Source organism: Muntiacus reevesi, chromosome 1, assembly GCF_963930625.1.
Source record: "Muntiacus reevesi chromosome 1, mMunRee1.1, whole genome shotgun sequence".
Lineage (NCBI taxonomy): Eukaryota > Metazoa > Chordata > Mammalia > Artiodactyla > Cervidae > Muntiacus > Muntiacus reevesi.
This window is the reverse complement of record NC_089249.1, coordinates 138469623-138490880: the sequence shown is the minus strand read 5'-3', so window position 1 is coordinate 138490880 and position 21258 is coordinate 138469623. Positions and strand designations below refer to the sequence as shown.

At 41.8% G+C, this 21258-nt stretch overlaps 1 protein-coding gene across 2 annotated transcripts in view; it reads left to right on the top strand.

Moving 5' to 3' along the window:
* The window catches only part of PDE4B (phosphodiesterase 4B), a 510574-nt gene that overhangs the window by 376117 nt on the left and 113199 nt on the right, over positions 1-21258 (top strand). For both annotated transcript variants that reach the window (XM_065911442.1, XM_065911451.1), the window contains one exon: positions 8208-8257. In XM_065911442.1, coding sequence (XP_065767514.1) covers positions 8208-8257 — 50 coding nt within the window. The remainder of the gene's footprint in view (positions 1-8207; positions 8258-21258) is intronic.

Here is a 21258-nt window from a genome sequence, read left to right as displayed (position 1 = left end):
GACTCTCTAAGAATTAGCAGAACACCTGACAAATAGTGTTTTCTCCATAAGTATTCATCATTAATTCTCTGAATTAATAATTATTAGAGAAATGTTTAGAAAATTACTTTTTCAAAAGTGATCCTTTCTGTTTCCCCACTTTCTTTTCTTTACAGAATATGGCTTCTGGGGCCTTATTTATCACTTTCTAACTCAATTCTACCTATTGAAAATTATGTGACTTGGGGAAATTATTTCACCTCTCTGGAGCTCAGTTTCCCAGTCTATAAACAGCATTGTTCTGAGAATGAAATTTGTTGATATTTGTAAAGCATTTATAACAACTTATAGCACATGGTAAGTGCTCAATAAATGTGACTTATTGTAAGTGATGGTTACATTTCTCTTGCTGAAGCCGGAAATAGTGTGACACTTTGGAGTTTTCACATCCATTATCTCAGTTATCATCACTGTAAATAAGATTTGTGATGTGACAGGCGTGTTGCCTCTGCTCAGTGGACAAGGAGCCAGAGCTCAGGGAAATCAAATGCTTAGTGCAAAAACAGCTCACTCCTGGGGCCATGCCAAACCAGTCCTGAAGCCTGGCATCCTAATTCTCGCTGTTCTCTTTTGTAAGGAAAACACAGTTTTTCCTTCCTATGTAGTGAGAAGCCTAGTTCTTCCCGCCTGGGTTTTGTCTTCCTGTGAGTCTTCTTTACTCTGCACACAAAACACTTCACTTCTGACGGGTCTGGTCACCAATCCATGGAGATTTTCCCCCACAATTACAAGCAAATGTTGGACACCAACTGGATGTCTGAAAGTTTAATTCAATCCCAACACTGTCTGCATGGAGATAGCATCAGATCCCACAGGTTAAGGGCTCAGTCCCACAAGATTGCACACTGCCTTCCTCCCCACTTTTCAGACACTAGTCACAAGCTCAGATTATCACCTGTGCTGCTGATTGCACCAGCTGTAGATTCTAATGAATCTATATCTATTCTATTTCCACCTATATCTATATCTAATTTATTCTAAAGCGCCCCTTCCCCAGGCCTCATTAATTTGCCTGAGCTGCTCACAGAATCTAAGGAAACACTGATACTATCAGTTGCTCGGTTGTGTCCAACTCTTTGGGACCCCATGACTGCAGCACACCAGGCTTCCCTGTCTTTCACCATCTCCTGGAGCTTGCTCAAACTCATGTCCATTGAGTTGGTGATGCCATCCAACCAGCCCATCTTCTGTCATCCCTTTTTCCTCCTGCCCTCAATCTTTCCCAGCATCAGGGTCTTTTCCAATGAGTTGGCTCTTCACATCAGTTGGCCAAAGAATTGGAGCTTTAGCTTCAGCATCAGTCCTTCCAATGAATATGACTAATGGTCATTCCCAAATTCATACCCATGTTTGTACAGAGTTGATCCTCCTATTAAGTTCAAGTACTTCCTTAAAATCACCACCAACCAACATGTCCATCACTGGAGCTTCACCAAAGGGAGCTGAGATTGCTTTGGTCTAGCTCAGGCTCAGAAGTGAGCATCGGGGCAGCCTGGCAGGGGCAGGTTGGAAAACTGAGGGCCCACTTAATGCACTTCATTCTATTCCCAGTCAATACCATCAAACAAATAAAGACAACTGAAGACAAAAATATCTCTTAGGAATGTATCCACCAGACCAAGAGGATTGTCCTTCCCACCCCAACCTGATATTCACTGATCTCAACAACTGAAACAGCAAGGTTCATGGAACTCAGAAGTTGCTTTCTGGGATGTTTGACTTGGGTTCCTGAGAGCCATTCCTTGACTTGAATGTAACATTTAAGTAACAATTATATCCTTAGAATGGTTTTCATAAGACATCTGGGTAGTGTGTGTGTTTTCTTTTTAATATGAAAAGGAACTCCCACATAGAACTATACTTTTCACAAGTCAAGATTTCCTTTATCTCTTGGCTCTTTGCTTAGTATAAAAGCAGTCCATTGTCTGAGCTTTACCACCCAAAGGGTGAAAAATCTCAGAGTTCCTGTTGAGGTGATTTCCTTGCACTTCCATGAAGTGTTTTATTGAGAGCTGCTTGATTGGGCTTGTATTTCTTGGCTTCAAATTGAAACCTATATTTCCTTTGTCCCAGGAATTTTGAAACTAAGGCTTTCATTTAGAGTTAATTCAGATAAGCATCCCTAAAGCATTTGCTGGCTTTAAACAGACTGCTGGAGAAATCACATGTGAATAAGAATGCCTACCATTCAGCAGTCTGATAACCAGGGAATATAACTGGAGCAAAGAGGTGTCCCTCATCATCCAACTCTGTCACTAACATCACTCGTATCACTGGTAGCTCCTAGGAGATCATGTTACATCACCGTATTAACATTCTTCCAAAGTATAATTAAATCAACATTATATGAAATCTCTGAAAAAGAATTAATAGCCACCGAAATTTTTTTTCAGTTTATATCTGAAGTATCTTTCATTGCTTTGTGTCCTTTGGCATGGGACTTAAATTAGCTGAGAATAATAAAATCTTGAGCATTCAGAGCTGGAAAGAACCTAGCCAAATTTCCTCAGAGTGAGGGAGGAAATATATGTAAAACCTCTCACACAGGAGCTGACACATTGTAAATTAGCAGTAAATGTTACTTGCTGCCTGTTCTCCCCAAGTGAGGAAGAAACAGAATTTCAGTGAGTTGCCCAGGGCTATATAGTTAGAAGGGGCCAGAACCAGGATTAGAATTCCTGTCTTCTTATTCACAGTCCAGCTCTTTTTCCACTGTGCTATTCACGGCTGGAAAGTATTAACTGCTGTGGCCATATTATCCTCCCTATTAATATCACCACCTTTACAACCCAGGCATAGAACTTATGATTATGCCATAAGTTAGGGACCTTTGGACTCACAATGGCCATTTTCTTCTGGCACTCTCATGCCCCACAGGCAATACTGCACCCACCAGACATCATTCGTTCATTTAAAATGCATTGAGCTTCTTCTTTGTACCAGGTCTTGGGAAAAAGTGACAAACCTTTATAAATGTTGTTGGTTAGTCACTAAGACCCCATAGACTGTAGCCCTCCAGGTTCGTCTGTCCACGGAATTTCCCAGGCAAGAATACTGGAGTGGGATGCCATTTCCTTCTCCAGGGGATCTTCCCAATCCAGGTAGTCCTTGTTTTCCCAAAGCTTACACACACAGATGCTTACCTGAATTAATAACTGTAAATAAAAGTTATATTTTCAAAATAACTGCTAGGACAAAGGAATTTATTTAAATTGTGTAGTTTTTAAGAAGTTATTGGAAGAATCAGGTGCAATGCATTGCTGTACTTTTAAGGAAGCAGAGATTGCCAATATTTAGGGCCTCTTATTTCTATGTCTCTTTTGGCAGACATTTTCTTTGGAACTCAGGAAGATAGATAAAATAAAAATATTTAAAATATATTATTAATCTAATCAACACCTATCAACTACCTATATTGTATCAAATATTTTGCCAGTTCCAAGGTTACAAAGGTGAGTGAGATTCAGTCTTTGCTTAAATGTCTCACAGGTGATTTGAGGAGATGGGAAAATGGGAATTGTAGTGCAGAAAGAGCAGCGCTAGGGTGAGAGAAGCATAGAAAAGTACAAGTAACACAATGACCAGTCAGAGGAGGGAAGATGTCTCTGACGAGGTGATGCTGGAGTGCAGTCCTAGGACATGTGAAGGAGTTTGCCACTTAAAGAGGAAGAGAATAGTGGTCAACTGAGCAAAACAGATTCAAAAGACACAGCAACACAAACATGTTCTGTGTCTGAGGAATAGTGAGCAGTATGGAGAACTAAGGCTATATGGTAAAAGAAAACCAGATAAAACATTCATATGGTACTAGGCTTCTCAAATCATTTGCACATCATATAGTTTTCCAGTATTTATGGAGCTCTTCCTACTCTTCACAAGGCAAGTTGGTAGGTCCTGCAGAAGGCATATGGAAAGGGATAATAACTGGACCTCACCATCAATGGGTCATAGATTAGACATGGGGATAGTCCATGACCATATGAGTTGTAACATGACAAAATAACCCTAAAGGTACAAATACAGTGCCAGGGGAGATTAGTGGAAGGGTCATTTTTAGCTAAGAGAATGATATTTTCAAGAAGGAAGAAATGTTCCTCTTTTCTTCTAGGTTTTCCTGACTGGTCTAAGAATTAAGTTGACATGAGACAGATTAATAAGAGAAAGTCAAACAAATGTCTCATAACATGTGTGTATGGAACAGACCCAGGAAAACTGAGTGATGACAAGATGGCTAAAACCCTCACTTTAAGCAGCATTTTTAGCTAAAGACAAAAGAGAATATTGTGGGGTAGGGGGTTGGGACTTGAAAAGGAAGGAAGGCAATTGACATGGAAATGGAAAAGCAAATGTTTGGTAAATAAATGTTTCCTGGGCCATATGGAGACAGACAGTGACACATAGAATGGAATTTTGAAAAACAGACTCTCCTGAGTTCCTCCTTGTCTAGGATACCTAGTTCATACTACTCTTATCTATTGTGATAGCTCTGTTCCTCTATTGACATTCCTTTAGTCCTTGAAGGGAAAGTTCAGTCTTTTGGGCCTTTTTAGCTTGAAATCATCCACATGCTAAGAGACATTTGGGGTAGCAAGTTTTCCTCCTCATAACCACATTCCTTGGAGAAGGTGGCATTTGAAGGTGTGATTCTGGATACCAGGTCTTTTTTTCTTCCCCACACATCCAAGCACCAGCTGGGTGTCCTATAAGTCAATAAAGTTGTAAAGTTCTAACCCCCTGCCCCACAATATTCTCTTTTGTCTTTAGCTGAAAATACTGCTTAAAGTGAGGGTTTTACTTGGAGATAGTGTCAGACCCCACAGGTTAAGGGCCCAGTCCTATGAGACTGTCCCCCCAACACACACACACACACACACACATGCACACACACACACACTTCAGACCCCATTGGCAAGCCCAGATAGTTGTAGGTATCTGACCCACTGGCTATAGGTTGGAAGTTCCCATGACCCCTTCCTTGGGTTCAATTAACTTACTAGAAGGGCCCACAGAGCTTAGAGAAACATTTTACTTGCTAGATCACAGCTTTGTTATAAATGGATATGACTCAGGAATAGCCAGATAGAGGAGGTTCCGGGGTTGGGGGGTAGGAGGGGAGGGAAGAGAGGATGGCAAAGCTTCCAAGCTCTCTGAGTGCATCATTCTTTCTGAATGATGTTCACCAACCCAGGCTTTTTGAGTTTATATGAAAGCTTCATTACAGATGTATGACTGATTAAATTATTGGCCACTGATGGTACAACTCAGTTTCCAGCCTCTCTCCCCTCCCCAGAGGTTCCAGGTGGGCCTAAAGTTCAAACTCTCTAATCGCATGATTGGGTAGTCTGGCACCTAGCCTCGTCCTTAGGTTACCTAGTTGCTGGTCCAAAGGTAACTTCATTAACATGTCAAAAGACACATATCAAAGATGGCTTTCCTCATTTTGTTGTTGTTCATTTGATAAGTTGTGTCCAAGCCTTTACACTCCCATGGACTGCAGCCCAACAGGCTCCCTGGTCTTTCACTATCTCCAGGAGTTTGCTCAAACTCATCTATTGAGTCAGTGATGCCATTCAACCATCTCATCTTCTGTCTTCCCCTTCTCTTCCTGCCCTCAGTCCTTCCCATGAATATTCAGGGTTGATTTCCTCTAGGAGTGACTGGTTTGATTGGTTTCCTCTCCTCATTTAGGAAACTCTTAGGATTTTAGGAGCTCTGTGCCAAGAATGGAGCCAAAGACCAAATATATATATGTGTGTGTGTGTGTGTGTGTGTGTACATATGCATAGTCAAAGCTATGGTTTTTCCAGCAGTCGTGTATGAGTGTGAGACTTGAAAGATAAAAAAGGCTGAGCCCTGAGGAATTGGTGTTTTCGAATTGTGGTGCTGGAGAAGTCTCTTGAGAGTCCCTTGGACTTGCAAGGAAAAGGGTCAGTTTTCATTCCAATCCCAAAGAAAGGCAATGCCAAAGAGTGTTCAAACTGCCTTACAAGTGTGGTCGTTTCACATACTAGCAAAGTAATGCTCAAAATCCTTCAAGCTAAGCTTCAGCAATATGTGAACCAAGAACTTCCAGATGTAAAAACTTGATTTAGAAAAAGCAGAGTAATGAGAGATCAAATTGCCAACATCCATTGGATCATAGAAAACTGCGAGAGAATTCCAGAAAAACATCTACTTCTGCTTCATTGACTACACTAAAGCCTTTGACTGTGTGGATCACAACAAACTGGAAATTCTTAAAGAGATGAGAATACCAGACCACCTTACCTGCCTCCTGAGAAACCTGTATTTAGGTCAAGAAGCAACAGTTAGAACCAGACTTGGAACAAAAGACTGGTTCAAAATTGAGAAAGGAGAATATCAAGGCTATATATTGTCACCCTGCTTATTCAACTTATATGCAGAGTACATCATGTGACATGGCGGGCTGGATAAAGCTCAAGCTGGAATCAAGATTGCCAGGAGAAATATAAACAACCTCAGATATGCAGATGATATCATCCTAATGGCCAAAAGTGAAGAGGAATTAAAGAGCCTTTAGATGAAGGTGAAAGAGGAGAGTGAAAAAGCTGGCTTAAAACTCAGCATTCAAAAAACTAAGACTATGGCATCCAGTCCCATCACTTCATGGCCAATAGATGGGGAAACAATAGAAACAGTAGCAGACTTTATTTTCTTGGGCTCCAAAATCACTGAGGATGGTGACTGCAGCCATGAAATTAAAAGGTGCTTGCTCCTTGGAAGAAAAACTATGACAAACCTAGACAGCATATTAAAAAACAGAGACATCACTTTGCCAACAAAAGTCCATATAGTCAAAGCTATTGTTTTTCCAGTAGTCAGGTCTGGATGTGAGAACTGTACCATAAAGAAGGCTGAGCACCAAAGAATTAATGATTTTGAAATGTGGTGTTGGAGAAGACTCTTGAGAGTTCCTTGGACAGCAAGGAGATCAAACCTGTCAATCCTAAAGGAAATAAATCCTGAATATTCACTGGAAGGACTGAAGTTGGAGTTCTATTATTTTGACCACCATATGTGAAGAGCCAACTCATTGGAAAAGACCCTGATGCTGGGAAAGATTGAGGGCAGGAGAAGAAGGGGACGACAGAGGATGAGTTGGTCGGATGGCATCACCGATTCAATGGACATGAGTTTGAGCATACTCTGGGAGATGGTGAAGGACAGGGAAGCCTGGCGTGCTGCAGTCCCTGGGGATGCAAAGAGTCAGTCAGACAGGACTGAGCAACTGAACAGCGACAGTAACAAGGTCAGCAGCAGCAGCATCACTTGGAATGAGTTAGAAATGCAAACTCTTAAGCCCAACACAGGGACTGAACCAGAAACCCTAGAAGTAAGGTTCAGCGGTGTGTCTTAATCAGCTCTCCAGGTGACTCTATGCACCCTAAAGCTTGAGGATCACTGCTCAGTCCTGTTTCAGGGGTGCACTGGGAATCCTGGAGAGCCTGGCAAAGCATGAGAAGGATCGCAAGAAAATTAGGGTTTGTGGGGCAGAGGATATAAAAGATGAATAAAGAAGAAATAACAGCAAGAAAGAAAAGGAGAAAAAAACCCCTATATTTGTGGAGCATGGGTTTATCTGCTTGCTTCATCTGACTCTCAACTTGAGCAGGCGTGCTTTGTGATATAGAAAAATGCCTAGCTCTACCAAGAAAAGACCTTTCCATAAATTAAGCCACCTGGATTACTGTTCCTAATGGCTCTGTGATCTTTGGTAAGTCACTTCACTTCTCCCGCTCTTAGGTTCCTAAGCTGTTAAAATGGGAGACATAGCCCTCCAAGGGTTCCTCTCCTTCAAGTACTGCCCAAAGGAGTTGAGATTTGCTCTTACATTTGATGTCATTTCTGATCAAGTGTATCATCTTCAAGGGCCACCTGGGGCAGGGAAATGTAAAACAGAACGACTGGTTAGGGACTGGAGTAAATGACTTCCTTCCTGGAGTGTTGGAGCATCCAGGAGGCTGGGCAGAGGGAAATTCCAGGCCATCTGGATGTGAGAATCACAGTCATCAGGAGCCTGCCTTCCGGAGATGGCATGATGTCACTTGATAGCTCATTCTGACCTGGAAAACTCCTCAGTGACCAGGGGGTGCAGGGAAGGGTATTCTTACAGAGACTCAGGCCTTCTTTTCTCTCCCTCTCCACAGGAGGTCTCCAGCTGCTGGTCAGCCATCTGTCTCCAGAGTCAACCTCCCAGGTAAGCCATGTCATCAAGCTTATCTCCATATTTCAAAATAATAAATGTACCTCTTTTCTAGACCCTTTTCTAGAATAATAGCATTTGTGTGCTCCCAATCTGCCTCTTGGTGACTTTTTTCAAAGGCAGACTGGAACTTTACTGCAGTGCACATGGAAACAAATGCAAAGCAGCATTAAATAACTTTCCCATCGTATGCATGCCTCCGATTTCAGAATGTGATGGATGTGTGGTCATGCTGCTTCCCGGAACCAGAGCCGGAGTGCAACCTTGACCTCAGCTTGCCGGCCCCAGTGAACTCCGGAGGAGCTAACCTCAAAGGCCCCAGGTGCCCCCTCATTGGCCTGAGGGCCCCGCAGTGAATGTTAGTGGTTTTCCTCTTAGCGTCAGCTATACATCCCACTTGAATCTACATCCTTTCCAGGTGTGAAACCAAAAGCTTTTTCCAGGTCACAAATCATTTCCCTTGGAGGTCGTCCAACTTTGTTCCTCAAAGGTGTTTTTTGAAAAAAGAAACCTAACCTCTCATTTTGTTAATACTGTGCATATGCTTTCCATGTGGAGTTGAGAGCTGCAGAGAGGAAGGGCCACTTTGAAGGAACATCTATCTTGGAGATGTGTTGAGCATGAAATTCTTCTTACATAAGATGCAACCAGTTAGATGGCATTGTTTTAAAGTGCAATATGGAGTTTTCCCTCTTGAATCTTTCCCACTAGTAGAGCAGTGGACTTGAGTAGAACCACAGGAGAAACAAGATGAACTCATGATGAGATCACCTAACACTTAATGTTGCCTCATAGGCGTCTGTATTTCTATTTAACACCTAACGTTGCCTCATAGCTTTCTGTATTACCCTTTGCTTTATTCTTATGGTCTTCCTTGCTCAGATGCTGTGTTTTCTTGCTGGTATGATGGTCATACATATAACAGAAATAATACCCAAGTCCAGCTTTTAAAAGTAGAGAACGAAAGCCGGAGGTCCCATTGGCTCATTGGCTTCTGAAGTATTTATGGTACATGCTTTAAAAAATATTTTTGTGAGAAAAAGATTGAGAACAAGAATAAAAGGAAGATATTAAGTAAGGTCAAGTCCCAAGACATGAAATTAAAGAAAATGCTAATCTATTCATGAACTTTAAAAACCTTGATGTGCTGATGTACTATTTCCTTTAGAAGTTTTATGAAAAGAAACTAAATAACTAGAGTGTTTTAACATATAACTGGTGTTACATACTTGGAGATCAAAGCAGGTAGTTTTGAAACTCCTATCATTTCATCATCTTGGCCCACTCATGAGACACTGTCACTCCCATTTCTATTAGCCAAATTTCCCAAGATGCTTTTGACAGCAATTTAAATCTTTAAACTGTGTTTTCTTTTTGTTATAATAAATACTGACAAACATTAGGAGAATATGTGATGTTTAGAGTTCTATAAATTAGCTCATTAACCAAAGATGCTGTTGGAAAGATCATGTTGTGATTATTGGCACAATAACTATAGCTTGGCAACTGGAGAGTTCTTTTGCTAAATTCTTTTAAAACAATGGAGCAAAGAAATGACAATAATACTTAGGCAATTTGTTTTTGTCTGTCTTTGTGGCAAACTGCAAAAATCCTGACTTTTCATTGGGAAGAGAATGTAGTGATACCAATTATTACGTAATTATAGGTTTCAAAACCTTCTTAACGCTTAACCACAGTCAAAAAAGGAAGGAGGACACACACATCCTGTGTTTTGTTCTTATTATCAGCTTAAATAAGTCAAGCAGATTTTTCCTGTTATTTTAATATTTATCAGCATATGACAAAGAGGTGTGTTTAAATAGAAACTTTAAAGGGGAATGAAAAACAAGTGACTTACAGCACACAAAAAAATTGAAAACTGGGGTGCTGCTTTAAAAAATGATTTATCATGATAATGAGATTATGTATTCATTTATTAGCACTGATGCTGACCTTATGCGTTTCTATTGAAATCTAAGATAAAAGATAGATGAAACCCACAATAATTTAAACAGATTTAACAATAACCAGTTGTTGTGAAAGTCTGGCTGACTTACGTAACTATATTCTTGTACAAAAAGCAAGTTTAAGACGGTTATAGAGAACAGCCAGAGGAAACCTTTGTTTTACTTTTAAAAACATTTTTTAAAATGCATCTAAATGAAAGGAATGAAATTTATTTTCAAAGTTATTTGCCAAAAACCACAGTTAAACTGGTACATTTGCTCTTACAAATTGATCAGTAACTGAATAAATTCATGAGGGAAATCAAATCTAGCCTCTCAGTCTGCAATACCTTTTTCCTCAGTGTTTAAAAAAAAAAAATCAGTGTAATTATTCCCTTTTTTTTGTGCTATGGAAAGAATTCCATTCTAAGAGATACTACAATTTGTGGCTTATATGCCTCCTTCACTGGAGCTTCTTGAAGGCAGGGGCTGTCTATACCTTATTCATCTCCTTATCATTTAAGATGCTTCTGCATAGTTATTTTCACATAGTAGGAAGACAGGTAAAAATTAAATTGAGCAGGAGAACTACATAAAGTTTGGGGATTCTATCTTAAGGAAAAAGCTCACAAATTAAATTTTAATGATGAGTCAGTATTTTATCTCCATAGTTATGAAAGGTATTCAGCTGCATGTTTTTACTATTTTAAAAAATTCAGTTATTACATCGAAATTGAAAGAAGTTTGAAACACACTCTATAGCTGCACAATCTAAATCTCTATGGTCATTCTTATAGGTTTCAAATGAAAAAAGTTAAATCTAAACAGTTGACATTTTGTACTTTAAATAGGAAAGCCAGAGTAGAATAAAAGAGGATTTAAAACCCAGAAAATAGAGCAATGTGGAAATCATATGCTCTTGCATTAAGGGGAAAATGTAGTAAATCCTCCTGGGAGTGTTGAAAATGTTAATGCTGTGAAGTTTAATGAGCATCTCAATTTTTATCACATTTTGCCTTTTCACTGGCGTGAATTCCAGGCCTTCCCTACATGATGTGTAAGGATTGGAACAGAAAGGGCAAAAAATAGAACTGAAAAAACACTCCAACACAAGGCAGGAGCTAAGGTTCTGTCATCTGTATACATTCAAAATGGAAAGTTGAAGTAATTCTTAGGATATCAGGCCCCCAAATTGTTTTCAAAAGAAAGATAATTGAGGAAAATCAATGTGTGTGTGTGTGTGTGTGTGTGTGTGTGTGAGAAATGTTCCAATTTTTCTGCCCAAACCATCCCTTGCTTTTGCATGGATTTCAGTAGTGATCACTGGTACGTCATGAAAGGAAGAAGCTATTGAAAGGATAAATTATTAAGTATTCACTGCCTTTACAGAATGATCTTTGCTTTACAAAAGGATTAGGGAAGTATTCCTTTTAATGGCCAGTACTTCTGAGTATTATAAATGTGACTTGATTTTTAATAATATGTGTCATATATGACATATTATATGATATTGCTTGTTATATTGAGATGGCATCACCAACTCAATGGGCATGAGTTTGAGCAATCTCCAGGAGATAGAGAAGGACAGGGAAGCCTGGCATGCTACAGTCCATGGGGTTGCAAAGAATCAAACACAACTGAGCAACTGAACAACAAAATCATATATAGAACACTTTAGCAGCCAAATCAATGTGTAAGGTGAAATATTTGATGCTAATTTTCTTCTTCCAAAATGTACTAATGAATGTACTTGAGCAGGAACATCACCCATGTAACATTATAAACAACAGCCCCCAAGGCCATGGGTCATCGGAAATGACAGCAAACTGTGTCACAAAGATGGCTAGAGAATTGCATTGAGGACTTCAGGCTAGACTGCTGCAGACCCGAAGTCTTTCTCAGCGTGGCTATCCACAATCTCGATTCATGGGGATTTTCAACACTGGTCAATTAGATGTATTTCAAGAAAAGCCTGTGAATGGAGAAATAGGATGAGATAATATAGGGCTTTCCAGTAAGTCTGAAATAGGTTGGCCTAAGTGAGAAACAGACTTAATTAATTTTTTTTAGTGCTCATGGAAATCCATTTCTTCTGAAACATGTCCTTTAGGACACTCTAGGGAGGAAATGGCTTTTTACTGGTTGATAAAACAGAAGAAACTTTCTCCTAAGAAGCCTATTTCTCAGTATGAATTCCTTCCATGTCTTTGCTTGATTATGAATATCTCCCTGGAGGTTTGTGTGGGTGTGTCAGACGCAGGGTCTATTTGAGGAGCAAACAAGAGGCTCAATGAGTTACCTAACTCAAAAAGTAAGAAACTCAGAAAGTCATGACCTGGATTCATTTCTCATTCTTTGCTAGAGCACCCAGAGCCTAGGCTGAGAGATGGGCTGTGTGTGCACAAGTGAAGGGCTCTCTGAGAAACACAGCAGTAGCCTGAGAGCTGATCTGAGTCAGATGACTGGAAGTGAAGCCCAACACAAGCAGAACTTGGTTTTCACATTAAGCAAGAAATGTCAAGCAGGGTTACAACACCTATGAACAAATACTAATAAAATCAATTTTGTTACCACAGGCTGTGGCCACCATGACAAAGGAGGAATTGGAGGGAATTACAAAGAAAAGGGGGCTTCCCAGGCGGCTCTAGTGGCAAATGAATGCCTGCCAATGAAGGAGACTGAACAGACACGGGTTCAGTCCCTGGTCAGGAAGATCCCCTGGAAGAGAGCATGGCAACCCACTCCAGTATTCTTGCCTGGAGATCCCATAGACCGAGGAGCCTGGCGGGGTACAGCCCATGGGGTTGCAAAGAGTCAGCCACAACTACAGCAACTAAGCATGTGTGCACAAAGAAAAAGAATGAGAGAGAGAGAAAGCAAGAAAGGAAAGGAGAAAAATTAAAAGCTAATAATGTCAGATTTTTTTTTCTTTGTTCTGAATGTTGTATGGTCTGGACGATTGGGATAATTGCCTTAAGTATTCACCTTGAGTGTTTAGGCAGTCTGCATACAAAATGTTAGGGCACATGCACTAGAAAAACCCTTGTCATTCTGAGAATAATTTCCCAAATGGTTGTTTTATAAGAATTACTTTTGTCTAAATTAGCTGTCCTGTATAAGTTTACCTCTGCGCATCAACACTGAGCTATTTTAATGGATTTGCAGTTATTCCATATGTGTCTAAAATTAGGTAAGGGTAGGTTGCAAAAAAACGACTGACAAGTGAACTAAAGTGCTAATAGTTAAAATGCTACCCTTGAGCAAACATTACCAAAAATAATACCCTGCTTATTAATGGCTATTCCACTAGTTGGAAATTAATTTCTAAATTTAGTGTGAATGTTTCTTCCCAATTAAATGGAACTGATGAGACCCCTAGCATCTCATCTCTCCCTTGCTACCGAAAAGACTGGAGTCCATTCCCCCTTGAATCCACTTCGTGTTTTTGTACTGCTGAGAAACACCATCCACCCACCCCCCCTGAAAGTTGGAATCATGCATGTTAGTAAGTATTTCAGTTATGCTATTGACGTCAATGGAGTCATTAAATAGATTGCTGGCCCTCCCAGAGGCAAATCACTGCCAGGGACCTAGATACAGACACGTTTTTTTACAAAGACAACCATCAGGTTTTGCTACAGCAGTGCGCCAGAGAAAGGGAGAAGTTTATACTGTAGCAGACCTATCTCCAAACACAATTTTTTTCTTTCTTTTGCATTTTAGTTCCGGCCTTTCTTTCTCTGTGGTTACAGTAGGCTCTGGTAGATTCATAGGTATTGTTGCCTGAAGCTTTTGTGTGCTAAACCATCTCCTGTCATTGAGACTCCAAAGGGAGACACCCCACTTTTAAAAGTGTATCACCTTTAGCTGTACACAGCCCATCCTGGTGTTTATTTGGTGGCATAAATTATCTAGGCAACTCACTATTGTCTGCCTGTAACACTTTGCTTGGTAGTTCCCTGAATAAGACAGTTTCCTGCACACACATACACACACGCACGCCCTCACACACAGTTTTGTCCTTTCTGCTGCTTCTGTGTGGCTTCTAGCTTGCAGCCCTTCATCTCTGAATCAATCTCTATGCAGCCTGCATGCTGCTGTAGCGCTGGGGCTCTGAAGCACAGGGTGGAGGAGGAGGCTGGGAAGAAAGAATCACTTCTCTCAGCCACCTCATCTGCAGAGTCCTGCAGGAGGCAGGAGGCTGCCCACAAGCCTGTGTCCTCCCAAACCCCAGCTGCTGCCTGCCTCAAGCCTGGTCTTGCAGCTCCCAGGCGTGTCGGAGAGAGCCCTTCAGGAAACAGCTGCCTCTTTCTGGGTATTCTTGACAGCTCTATTAACCTGGAGAGCCCCGGGCCTCAGAGCCAAATCTTCCCCTCACACCTGGACTTTCTCCCTCCCCCTCCCGGTCTCAGAGTTGGAACCAGCTTGAGCAGACAGCTTTCTTCATATCTGGTTGTCCAACCCACCATGTTGGCTTCGCACTCATCTCGCTGCCTCGCCCTGCCCCTTTCCCCCCTGCCCGCCTTATCAGTAAGTGTATACATACTTCTCAGCAAGTATGTACAGCACTGCCAGACACCCAGTCACCTTCAGTAACCCCTTTGGCTTCATCCGGAGGCCCAGACCCATCCCCCCTTCCACCGCTGCTCTTTTCCCCATATTCCAGGCTTTAGTGGCTCTTCACTGTCTTTAATATCTCCTTGCCTCCCACAGACAATTCTTAGAGTCATTTCCTCTGATCATATCCCCTCCTTTCCTTCTCGATTTCCTCTCCTTCAGTTTAATGCTTCACTTTCCCTTCCTAAGTTATTGTAGGGACCTTACAGCTTGGTTTATTGTCTTTCATCTTTCCCCACTTCAATCCACTCTTCATGCTGGTACTAGAATGATTCTTTTAAAACCCAATTATGCTGTTTTCTGAGTTGGTTAACCTTCACCCTCAGGATAAGATCCTTACTTCTTACCAGTTATGCCAAGTTTTTCAGAATGTTGCTTCTAATTCCTTGTTTGTCGTCATCTCCCCCCTGCCCCCATGCACAGCTGATGGCTGAGATGCACTGGACATACTGTCCTTCGACTACACCAGGGTCTTCTTGCCTTCCTGCCTTTGTGCATACTGTTCCCTCTGCCCGAGTTGCCCTTTCCTGAAAATATTCACATATTCAGCTCAGGGATTTTCTCACCTTGTCATGGTGAATGAGTTCTTTATTGTCTCTGGTTATTGGATTAAACTGAATATATAGTCTCAATGCAGAGCCTGATTTCTAGTATGCTTAGTAAATAAGACTTCCTTTGGTTTGTGGTTTAGTCATTATGTCCAACTCTTTGAGACCCTATGGACTGTAACCTGCCAGACTCCTCTGTCCATGGGAATTTCAAGGCAAGAATGCTGAAGTGGGTTACCATTTCCTTCTCCAGGGGATCATCCCAACCCAGGGATCGAACCTGGATCTCCTGCACTGTGGGCGGACTCAAGAGTTCCTTTATCCATTCCCATCTGGAAAGTGCATTTTTTGTCATTCAGATCTCAGCATATATGCCATCTTCTGCAACTCACCCAAACCACTCTCAATTATTATCTTAATTATTACCTCAAAATCCCAATTATTGTACTTGTCATGTGTGTGTGTGGTCAGTCATGTCCACCTCTTTGTGACCCCATGGACTATAACCCTCTAGGCTCTTCTGTCCGTGGAATTTTCCAGGCAAGAATACTGGAGTGGGTTGCCATTTCTTACTCCAGAGGATCTTCCCGACCCAGGGGTCAAACCCGTGTCTTGGCCAGTCAATTCTTTACCACTGCACTTATCATATTATGCTGTAATTTTTATTTTCCTTTTCTCTTCTTCTAAACTAAGAATGTCCCAAATCAAGTATAAATCCTCTTTTTTTATATCACCAGTTTATAGAATAAAGTCTGGAACGTAGTAGATGCTTACTAAATGTTTGTGAAATGAACAAAGACAAATGAGTAAATGCTCGTTCCTGAATCAGAAAGGACTGGAAGGATGCTGAGGCTAATAGTTGGCCTCACTCACGCAAGCTTAATTATCTTCTGGCTCTCAGGCATGTACCAGCACTCCTGGCTAATCTTGACTACAGACGACTTTTCTTCCCTCAAAATGAACTCTTTATTATCCATCACTTCAGCAAGAAGTGACAGTGTTAAAAGAAATGAAAAAAATGAAAACAACTAAACATGGCCAGTTTCTCGTGCTATACGATGCTCTTCCTGTCTAGCCCAGAGCCTGCCTGACACAAGGAAGATACTCACATATTGAGTCAAGTTAGCTCAAGATCATGGGTCAGCCTTTCAGAAAACTGAGACTCACTTTTCTTATGTGGAAGATGGCTATCTTAGTATTCTATCTCATAAGACTTCTGTATGGACTAAATGAGATAAACTCTGCAGAGGGATTAACAGTAAAGGTTCTGGAGCCAGATTTCCTCTCTCAAATCTCAGCTCCACCACTGTGTGACCTTACGACAATGTCCCAGTTGTCTCCTCTCCAGAATTGGGGAGGATATTGTACAGAGCACATATATTGGTTATAAGAATTGAATACACAAACCAATGGGAAACACTTAGAATAGCTCCTGGCACTTCCAAAGTGTCAATATTAGTGTCGGTATTATAAGGATTATGTAACACACTTCCCATAGCACCCAGGACAGAGCAGCTGGTCAATATATGACAGGAGAGAGCCCGGGCCTGCTGGCATTAGTAGGAAACCAAAACAGAAAGCTTTGTTGAGATCTTTTTAAAATTTTCTGACCAACTTATCTTTCATAGTAATACAATCTAGAAAGCAATCTCTTTTTTGAAAGATTTTTACCCACTGAAACCATGAAACTTGCTTACATGGAAATAGATTTACAGCTGAAGGTGGGATTCTCCAGAACATACAGTGGAAAGTTCAGAGGGCTAGTGGCAGAATGGACCTGTTCCCAAATGTAACTGGACACAAGTGTGGCTCTTTCTCTTAGAAACAGACTGCAAAGAATGTTAAACTACCATACTGATAAACATGGACAGAGGAATCAGGCTACAGTCCATAGGGTCACAAAGAGTTGGGCATGACTGAAGTGACTTAGCATGCATGTACAAACTGGATCTTGGGGCTTTCCAGGTGGTGCTAGTGGTAAAAAAAATCCACCTGCCAATGCAAGAGATGCAAGAGACACGGGTTTGATTCCTGAGGCAGGAAGGTCCCCTGGAGGAGGTCATGGCAACCCACTCCAGTGTTATTCCCTGGAAAATCCCATGGACAGATGAGCATGGCGGGCTACAGTCCATCGGGTCGCAGAGTCGAACATGACTGAGGCGACTCAGCACACAGGTGAAAACCGGATCTTAGTTAAGTGAAAGTTTTCTTTTGCATAAATCCGAGAGGACTTCAGTTCACTTTGTAGTATAGAATAATTACAGCTACACAACTGTCACGGTTGTACCTAAATGCATGTTCAGGACTGGGCGCAAGCCTGCAGGGGTGCAGGTTCTTCACAGCAACATGAGCTGGTGCAAAGTTTCTGTCTGGGGAGAACCCGCAGGCAGAGTCAGCATCACAGGGGCTTTGACTCCATTTGGAAAGACTTTTATGCCCCTCTCAATACCCCCGTGCCACCTACCCACTTCTCTCCTCTTTATCGGGAGGGAGGGAGATGAAAACATCAGGTTGACCTAGAGAGGGATAAATATGGACATTGGGAGATGAAGGAGGAAGGAAGAGGACCATCTGTGTTCCCTTTTCTCCCTCCTGCATCCTTAAGACCAAGTAACCCTGGGGGATGGGGCAGGGTAAATTCGACTTGCTTGCTTCTCATCAAACCCTGGCCTTCAGTTTACAGAGTTGCCTCCAGAGCTGTTCTCGGAAGCCAGGAGCATTTCAGGGAACAGCACTTTCACCAGAGAGATGAGAAACAAAGCAGGGACTGTCCCCTTGAAAAAGAGAACAGGCAACAGAACTCACTGGATCTTTGTCTTGGTTTATTGTCTTGACTTACTCCAAGTTGGAGCTGTTGACAGGGACCGAAAGTGACCCTTCTGAGGAAGGTTTGTGTACTTTTCCCACCCGCTTCTTGACTGTGTTCTCAGAGTGAGCTGGGTCCATGGCGACTGTCCAGCTCATTTGATCGGTGGAGACAGCTAGGTCAGCTAATGCAGCCTTTGGCCCTGCCGCTCAGTTGCTCTTTGGGCTTCATGTCCTAGGGTCTAGTGTGGCTGGCGCTGCTTGTCCAGTACACTAGATCGTTTCCAACACCCCACAGGCCTGCCTCTGATCTCAGGAGAGGAACTCCTGGTACATGCCGGGCACTGTGTTCACCCTCAGCAGACATCATTTTCTCGCCTCATTCTCCCAACTGAACTGTTTTGCTGTGGTCCCTGTTTCACAGATTTAGAAAAGGATGCTCAGCGGATGTATGGGGCTTACTCAAGACCACACAGTTAGTAAGTGATCAAGTGAGAACTGAAACCTAGATCTGTGTTTCTTAAAAACCCATGCATGGCCTTCCCTCTAGTCTAGACCATGCTGCCTGGCCTCCACCACCCTCTAAACCTTAGATGTTATAATGAACGGAAAGTGGGTGATGAGAATTTCACAACAGGAGAGCAATTTAAAAAGCTGAGGTATCTGCAGCCTCAATAAGACTATATAATAGAGAATTTTCCTTAATTCTTTTGTCATCTGTCTGTTTTATTGTAAAGTGTAACTGTTAAGAGAAATATTTCATAATGTCTATTATTCATGTATTCAATAAGCATTTATTATTTACCTACTGTTTATGAGACACTGTGCTAAACACTGGGAATACAATAATGTTAATGAATTCAGACGCTGACCTTATGGAGCTTACAGCCCAGGAAATATGAAATGAATACACATGTGACTATACATTTGATTATCACTTTGGAGAAAAGTATTATTATACATTTGATTATCATTAGAGAGAAGTACAGAATGCTGTATAATATTGCCTCAGTTTTTCACCTGTGAAAATGGGAATAGTACTCGTACTTCCCATAAGGATTGTTATAAAATTGAAATGGTATTATAAGTAAAGCATTTAGAATGTTGTCTACCACCTAGTTTTATTTCCTGTTTCCTCTGATTATCATTACCCTTGGTTATCCTTGGGATTAATGTTGATGAGGGGACAAGGAAGCCTTCTGTAAATGAATGACTTGAATTTGAGCCCTAACCATTGAGTAGGAGCTGGGTGGGTGAGGACAATAATTAACACCTAAAAGGTGCTGCGAACAGAGACCTGGATTAATAAGAGTGACAGTTGATAGACTAAGGCCAGAGAGGTCCAAAGAGGTCAGATGGCACAGAGCATTTGTAAGCCATGGTTGAATGTGTAGCTTTTATTCTAAATCCAGTTGGGGAGCCATTAAAGGATTTTTGAGAAGGAGGTTAACATGATCTAATTGGAGCTCTAAATACAGCACTTCCTGAGACACAGGTCTACATTCCCTGCACCTCATATGTGCTCCCTGACACCTATACTTTCTGTGTCAAGATATTCAGCACCTCACCCTTTTGTCTATCTGCATGGTTAAGAAGGCAAGCTCGGGAGCCACACTGTCTGAGTTTATAATAGTTCTGGTTCTATTCCTTTTTTTCTGTACAATTGTAGATAGTTTATTCAATGTCTCTGGGACTTGGTTTCCTCATCTGTACAATGGGGATAATAATAGGAACTTTGGGATAGGATTCTATTGTTAGGAGAGCTAAATTATTTTATGTAAAATGTCTAGAACAGTGACTGTTTACTCACAAAGTGTTAGTTGCTCAGTTGTGTCTGAGCTCTTTGTGACCCCATGCACTGTAGCCTGCCAGACTCCTCTGTTCATGGAATTCCCCAGGCAAGAATACTGGAATGAGTAGCCATTCCTTTCTCCAGGGGATCTTCCTGACCCAGGGATTGAACCTCGGTCTCTTGAATTGCAGGTGGACTCTTTACCTTTGGAGCCACGAGGGCACTCAGAAAGCACTAAATAAATTCTAATATTCTTAATATATCATAACTATCTATTTTCTTTGTTGCTTAGCTGTATGCTCAGTGCTTGGCACAGGGCAGATACTCAAATAATATTTATTGAAAAAAAAAGAATGAACAATGAAAGAGAGGTAGTACAACAAATTGTAAGTAAAAGGAGAGAAAGATGGCTTCTCTGTGCATGGAAAAATTGGCTTCCTTGAGCGAGGGGTAGATTCTGATAAGGAGGAGCTTGCTTACAGGAGGGGCTTCCCAGGTGGCTCAGTGGTAGAGAATTCACCTGCCAATTCAGGAGACAGGAGTTCAATGCCTGGGTCGGGAAAATCCCCTAGAGAGGGAAATTGTAACCCACTCCAGTATTCTTGTCTGGAATATTTCGTGGACAGAGGAGCCTGTCAGGCTACAGTCCATGGGATTGCAAAGAGTCAGACACGACTGAGGCTGAGCAACTGAGCATGCACATGCACACACTCACGGGTGACAGAGAAACTGAATGACTTGCAGCTTCCTGGCTGCTCCAGCTTAGGGGAACTTGAAACAATATCTGCGGGACAAAAGTTTGTTTCAGAATCTGAGATGACAATCTGGATTGCCATCTGCACGGAAAGAAAATTGGGCTCATTAAAGAGCTGCTTCATTTTCCTGAGCTGTGTGATGTCTCTGAAGGCAACGCAAGGCTGACCCTCCTGAGCTTCCTATGTGCTGGCTTTGGAAGGACAGTCCCACCGAGGAGCCAGTCATCCCATGGAGTGCAGGTCACCATGATTTCCTTTTCATCCCTGCGTTGCTAATAGGGCCTCAGGCTAACAGAGACTGGGTCCTAGGAAGTCAGCACACACCTGAAGTGTGGGGCGTAAGCATGGGGTGAGGCTCTTCACGTATTTGTGCAGCTGGGCAGTCTGAGGCACTCAGATCCTTCACATCTCCGTGCAGAGTACCTGCCCAAATAAACAATGAAATCTTCAGCTCTCCAAATCCTCCAGCTCAACGCCAAGTGCAGGCGTGCGTGCGTCTGCATGCTGGTTTGTTACTTTTTTATCCCAGGGG